General features: G+C 53.3%; 2 protein-coding genes across 2 annotated transcripts; both read right to left on the bottom strand.

The window, feature by feature from the left end:
* Positions 1–651: 651 nt before the first annotated feature.
* AYO20_11715 (hypothetical protein) lies at positions 652–2,397 on the bottom strand (the record flags this gene model as incomplete). The annotated part of the gene is made up of 1 exon (XM_022649932.1): positions 652–2,397. One exon carries the CDS (start codon positions 2,395–2,397, stop codon positions 652–654), a length of 1,746 nt encoding a protein of 581 aa, XP_022494089.1.
* Positions 2,398–3,354: 957 nt separating this feature from the next.
* AYO20_11716 (hypothetical protein) lies at positions 3,355–4,252 on the bottom strand (the record flags this gene model as incomplete). Its single annotated transcript, XM_022649933.1, has 3 exons — positions 3,355–3,786; positions 3,916–4,101; positions 4,157–4,252. The coding sequence occupies 3 exons, from the start codon at positions 4,250–4,252 to the stop codon at positions 3,355–3,357; spliced, it is 714 nt and encodes a 237-aa protein (XP_022494090.1).
* Positions 4,253–6,767: the final 2,515 nt, after the last annotated feature.

A 6,767-nucleotide genomic window follows, 5' to 3' on the forward strand; every position in this document is an offset into this window, starting at 1 on the left:
TTTGTTGTTTTTTGATACCAAACCAAATAAAGAATATATATAGTTATATATATATATATAAAGAGTCACTATCCTGAGGATAACATCCTCCCCAAATCTAGGTCAGGAAGCAAGGACGAAGAGAAGACACCACCGCGGGCCGCATTGTCGCACCCGATGGGCAGGAAGCCAAGGTCACGTTCAAAGGTTTGTGACAATAGCAGCAAGCAGTTCTCTGTTCTCGGGGACCATAAACATGCCAGATGGTCGGGTTTCTGTCACAAGCCACAAGCCACACGTCACGCCCTGCCGGCAGTCATCATGTCTATCAATGTGACTTGGTGATGAGACAGGTAACGCAGTATGCCCCTGAGTGGCTGGTGCACGGATGCAATGGGTATTTCGCATCTTCGACTGCTAGACCATGTGTTATGTGGGCTGGGGAGTCTCAGCGTGGAACCGAAGCTATGGAGGAGGAAGCAGCCTGTTGTTTTGATGAGTTGTGAGCTTGGTTGTCATTCGATTATAGTGGTGTAGTGGAGCGCCGTATTTTGTCCCCCGGGCAATTGAGATCGACCATGGATCTTCACACATTGAGAACGGGCTGGCCAGATGATTCGTCTCGTGTAGGACTGATGGCGACCTCCCCGCTATGCCCATTCAGGCAGCCATTCATTCCCAGATCCCAGGTCTTGTCCGCATCATGTTATCAATACCATAGAAATGCAACTGAAGGAAATGGTCCAGAATGGCTCGGCACCGCGACCGGAACTGCGAGCCGGAGCCCCAGCCAATCCCTATTTCCCTCACCAGGTCGTGAAATCTTCCGGTAAACCAGCCGTCATTCTCGTCGTTATCGACCGTGTAAGAGGAAGGAGAAGAAGCAGTCGTGCTCGAGCTCGACGAGATTATTGACTGTTCCGCCATGGCGCCAGTCCAAACAATCCACAGCCAGAGTCGTCGTCGAGGGTTGGGGCCAATCTGTGGCGGCTCCGCCGACATGTTCATATGGGCAGCGGCGTCGTAAACCGTCAGGATCTGTCGGAGCCGGTTCAACATGACGGGGTTCCACGCAAACAGCCTCGTATGTTCCGTCATCCGGAGATTCTCGATCCCGCACAGCTCGCGAAGCCAGTATATCGCGCAGAGTGTGGCAGCGGCAACTTCAAGTTTCTGCAGCGTGGCAGAATCCATCAGCGCGCGCATCTCCTGGCAAAGTGTCGTAGCAACATCGAGGTGTGCGTAAACGTTCATCAGCCTCCCAACCGTCATTATCGTTTTCGAGACGGCGTAAACCCACGCCTGACAACTAGGAGAGTTCTGGCTACGAATCTTCGCAATCATATCGATCATTGCTTGGGCGTCAAGGAACAAAGCACGGATGTCACCTTGCAGATAGGAATCCAAGTTTCGGTCTGCATCTGACCTCGATGTCGACAAGTACGGCGAGACATCCTCCCACAGAGGCAGGAGCTGTTTGTCGACCCACCCGTCAGGACTGAGGTCAACAGACGCTATGGAGAAGTTCATGACGGCAGACTGAACCTCGAGGTATATTATACCGATGTAGTGGTGGAGATTGAAGGAGGGATCTGCAAAGACTTCATCCTGGTGCGTGGCCAAGATGTCCTTGAGGACGGTAACGTGTTGATAAAAGGCCTGTCTGTCCCCCAAAGAGCTATCGGCGAAGAGCAGCATCAGAAGCGCACGGTAGAGTCGCGGAATACTGATGTGAGGAGTTGTGGTCATGTATTCTTTGAGAGAGGCAACTCCCCGATACCGCAGACTGTGTGCTTCATCGAGGTGCACGGTGTTTGCCGTGACCATGTACCTCGTGGCCGCGATTCGAGACAGATAGCTGTGGTTCGCAATGCTGTCGTACAGATAGGCTTTGCTTTCGGCGATCCACCTCTCGGTGAAAGGACTTTGGTTGGGAACATGCTCTTTCGCTGCCACACGCAGCTCGACTTCTCTGACGGCCGGAAGGACACAGCTCCGCTCAAAGTCGAGGAGCGAGCTGGTCAGGGTCGTAAGCTCCTCCTGGAAGGCGGACGAAGGGCCGAAGTTGCTGTTGCCGTTGCTGTTCAGCAGGACGACGTCGAGTAGGGGCGGGAGGCTGCGGATCGATGATCTTGCCGAGGAAGGAGATGCTTGGGCTGGTCTAGGAGGGAGTCTCTCCTTACGGCTGGCGCGGCTGGGGACCACCTTCAGAGGTTTCAACTGAGGATCGACGGCTTCATGGAACCGGGACGATTCGAGAAGCCGACGGGCATCTTGTCCCTTTTTCCAGCGACGATAGCCGTGTACATGGCGCGTCACCCTCTGGCGGTGTGGGAGAGTGCTCAAGCTCGACGCATCGACGTTTACGAAGGAGAAATCGCCCTGAAATCCCGGACCCGGACCCGGATCAGAAGACATGACACGACATGGACGGCAGCAAAGATATGAAGCGAAAAGAAGTCGAACAAACAATCACACATCCTCGTCATGGCAAAGGAAAAGATACAAGGGAAAAGCAAAAGCCACAACTGATTGATCTGCAGTCAGAATGCACAATGCTGCTGTTGAGCTCCTTCGTACGAGCCAACTGGGCGGAAACAACGGGACGCTGTGCAAAGGGATTGTTTGAAGCGGCGACATCTTCTGACCGACCGAAGCTTTCAGTTTCCGGGAAATGGCCCTTTTAGGGGCGTGGGTTGTGAGCCACGCCTCCTGGGGTCGTTCCTGGGGGTGAGTCTTTTTTTTTCCGTCCGTGTGGCAATTTCCCATCCTCCAAGAATTCCTGTCGACCGTCTTCCTTGGGTTGGGGCTGTGGCTGGGCATTGCATTGCATTGCTTGCCCTGGATTGCTTGCCATGGCCCTTGTAATCTCTCACCGCAGCCTCAAGGGGAAAGGGGACAGCGGTGGTGTCGGTCCAATCACGAATATGCGTTTGCGAAAACGAAAAGCCACCAGGCTGATATGCATATTTTGTGGAGACCTCGAGAGCACGGCGACCGGGCTTAGTCACCTGGCGACTACGAGTAACTTGTATTTAGGATTCATTTCTCCTCGAGAAGCGTGGGGGAACATCTTGGCCTCGTCTTCTGAGGGGCGGAGGACAGGTTTCTCAAAGGAAAAGGCATTGAGAGAGGTTGGATGGTTGTGATGGAAATATATTTGACGACGCACCATCAGAAGACTAGACTATACAAAGTGGACGTTCATCACTGCGAAGGACGAGGTCCCAAGCAGACCATTCACAAATGTCAACTACTGCCACCCATTGACCATCGTGACGCCAGAAACCGACATCGAAAGAATTTGATGCTAGGACCGGGACAACTAACGCCTAGTGTGCAAGGACAGCGAAACAGGAAACTCAGATGTCAATCTCAGGGGAGATGCAGCAGGTCTTCAAACTCGGGGAGCTCAAGCGAGTCCGGGGTCGGCAACGACTCGGCTCCGCTGCCGTTCATGGTTCGACTCTGACAGAAGAGGCTCTGGTGCTCGGCAGAGACAGACAGTGGTGGCGACAAGGGAAAAGCGTCGAATTGCTGAAACTCGGTCGACGGGGTCCTCGGGACTCGGGAAATCGATGCCATCATGTCCTGTTCCGAGAACATCGAAAAGGCTGCGATCTGAGTGCGGAGGTGTGCGATCTGGCTCTTCAACTTCGTCACGGTTTCAGCTTGCTGAGAGTACGAATCCAGCAGCCGTCGATGCTTCTGGCCGAGCTGCTCCAAAGTCGCCTTGAGATTCCGGAGGTGCTTCTCTTTGCGTTCGCGGAAAGCACGTTGAGACGCTCGGTTCTGAGCTCGACGCCTCTGCATGCCGTCTTCTGTTAGAATTGTGCTTCAACTATTCCAAACATCGTGCAATCTTCTGACAGACCTCGTCAAAGATACCAAGGCTGGTCTATTTGGGAGGCAATTCGGCAACACCACTTGACTTACCATCTTCGTCCTGGATTCTGCTGGTGGTTCCGAATCCGTGGATGTAGACGTGTTGGATTGCTCCATAGCTGAGGCGTCGACATCACCAATCATAGTCAATCCATTCAAGGCGACAGAGCCATCGGCGTCGCTGGAGAAGATGTCCGGGACGTCCAGACTGCCGAACTGGTGGATCTCGTCCAGGAGCTGACACTGGCTGTCAATACTGGTATCTTGCCCTCTGAGACTGTCCCAGACTTACGTCGAGATCGCCAAACTCGCTGGGGTCTACGAGGAACAGTTCCGAGGGAGTGAGTTTCGAGATGTCGGGGAGGCTGTCAATGTGTGAGGTGTCCATGACTGTCCCGGGTATAGTTGTAAGAAGCTTGTCTGTGGAGTGAGACTGGATCTGGGATTGATGACCTTGACCCAAGCAAGTGAAGATGTTTGAAAAACTGAAAAAAACTTATTGAGAATCGAAAAAAACACAAGCTTGATATCAAGTCCCCAGTCCCCAGTCGAGAACAGACCTGGCTTTACATAAGATTTTGCGATTGCGGATCTCGAGAGGGTCTTTTCTTCGTTCGATAATGCCATCACAAACCTCGCAAACCTTGCCCGACAAGCCTCTTATTGTACCATGTATCCCTGCAGCCTGCAAGGGAGGGCACAAGCATAGCAGTCGAGGCGCTGAACAAGGGCCATGGAGGGGAGGGGTGCCAAGGGGAGGAGAGGGGGGGCCTTGCTGTCGAGGGATTCCCTTTTAGGAAAGTCCTAGTGGAGGCTTGGCCCCGTCTGCACTAGCGAGTGACCAATGACAAATGAGCTTTGCTCTTCCGCATGCGGCATGGTGGTATTACATTGCAGGTTATAGCGGCATGTTGGTACTTTACTCGTAGTTTAGTACAAGTAGGTAGAAAAAGGCACGCACGACAATACGCGGGACGAGAAGACCAAAAAAAAACCCCCCCTCGCTCGCAGTGGGTTCTTCTGCATTATTGATGACCCTCGTAAACCTGTGCGGACCCCTTGAGCCTTGGTGACCCGCTCGTGTAAGGAAGTAGGTAATCAATCAGCTTTTCCAGAACTTCCCCTACCAACCCCGGCGACTGGCACCAGCTCAAAGTCCCCGATAGTAGTCCCTGGCTAGCCCTGGCTCGTGGTTGAATTTCGGCTTCCTCGAGGCAATTACCAGAAAAAGACGCAAACTTCGTGCGCGAGGCGGCTTAGGTAAGTATCGTACTATGTACAATAGGCAGTTGGTCTCCCGGGTGAAGGTACCTAGGGCGTGCTAGAGTGTCATCCAAACCCCATCGACATGACCTCTAGTAGCTTCACGCCTCACATCCAAACACATCCGGAGATGCCAAGTTTCAAGTTCGACTTGGCCTACCACCTACCTACCTGGTATGCAGAAGGGGCGGGCGTATTGGGATGGCCCAGAGGCTGACTGATCACCACTTCCAGTAAAGTTCCATAGCAGATTATCCGCGATAGGAAAGCCACGACGTCATTGAAAAATGAAATACCTTTTCTCGTCACTCGTAATAAGGTGGCAGGCAGGGTGGGTGCCCTATGATCCAAAGGGGGAAAGTGCCACCCCCTCCCCCCTCCTTCCCTAACCGTCCGCGCAGTCAGGCAGTGCGAGAAATATTGCTGAATCATTCTCTGGGCATCATCGTTCAATGGGCGACAGTGTCTGTTTTGGACGCATCGAGATGGGTTGGCTCTGCGACGCTGGAAATCGCCGTGGACCTGATACCCGCCTGGCTACACACACATACACCCATGCATGCATGGATGGAGACGGAGACTTGGGAGGGAGGGGGGTGTGCAGCAACCGACAAACGAGATCTCAACAGGTGGCATCCACCACCCTACCTCGTATTTTGACGAGGCTTTCGGGGCAAGGGAAATGGTTCCCGGGATTTATTAGTGCGGGACACAAAAAGAGTACGAGACACAACTTTTTACGCAAGGTATGTAGCGAGGTAAGGTATATCAAGGTTCGTCGTTGTCTTCCGCACCCGATGAATGAATGGCTAAAGTAGACATAAACCACACACGCACGCACGCACGCACGCACTACGGACCCGCACGAACATGCATGCTTAGGGGCTGCAGCCGATGTCCAAAGAGCTATCTTCTGGAATTTGAATTAAGCCGCATAATTATCCCAGTTACCCAGTTACCCAGGCTGCCAGGACCCATACCCACGACCCAGGATGTCTTGCCCGCTAGATTTCATGTTCAGCCCCCCAATGTGAACGGCGACTAAAGTGTACGGGACGAGGAATAGGGGACCATAACGACGCTATTACCTCATGACAGCATCGCATGCCGTCGGGAACGCTACTGTGCACTCATTGCCCCAGGCCCTTCTTGATAGACCATCTCCCACACCTCGTAAGCTTCACGTGAAACATCGATATCCGGGATTCAACATGAGGGAGAGACAGAAAATTCAGCCTCGCAGGAGATATTGGCAGTCAGCACAAATGCTCTCCCCGCAAAATATTTGTGCTTGTGCTCGTATTCCGCACAGATGTCGCTGCAGTCAGCAGCCCCATCTTCCCTTGGGAGTATTTCTTAAGGCCACCCCCTCCCAAGATGCACGGGCGAGTAGCACTGGCCCGCTTCGGCGAGCAACAATGGTGAAACTGGACCAACGGACGTGTGATGTGGCAGCAGATGCTAGCAGCGTTTTTGGTGGTAGGGCAGCACCGGGTTCTAGGCTCTAAGCTCTGGGTTCTGGGCTCTGGGCAAACCCGAATGCAGACTCGTAGACCTCGTAGAAGCAACACAGCCCGCCGTGCCGCCCAGGCCTCGAGCCCATAACTGGAAACCATGTGTTTCCGCCTTTGGAAAATGGT

Source organism: Fonsecaea nubica (genome assembly GCF_001646965.1).
Source record: "Fonsecaea nubica strain CBS 269.64 chromosome Unknown Scaff189, whole genome shotgun sequence".
NCBI classification, from domain to species: domain Eukaryota; kingdom Fungi; phylum Ascomycota; class Eurotiomycetes; order Chaetothyriales; family Herpotrichiellaceae; genus Fonsecaea; species Fonsecaea nubica.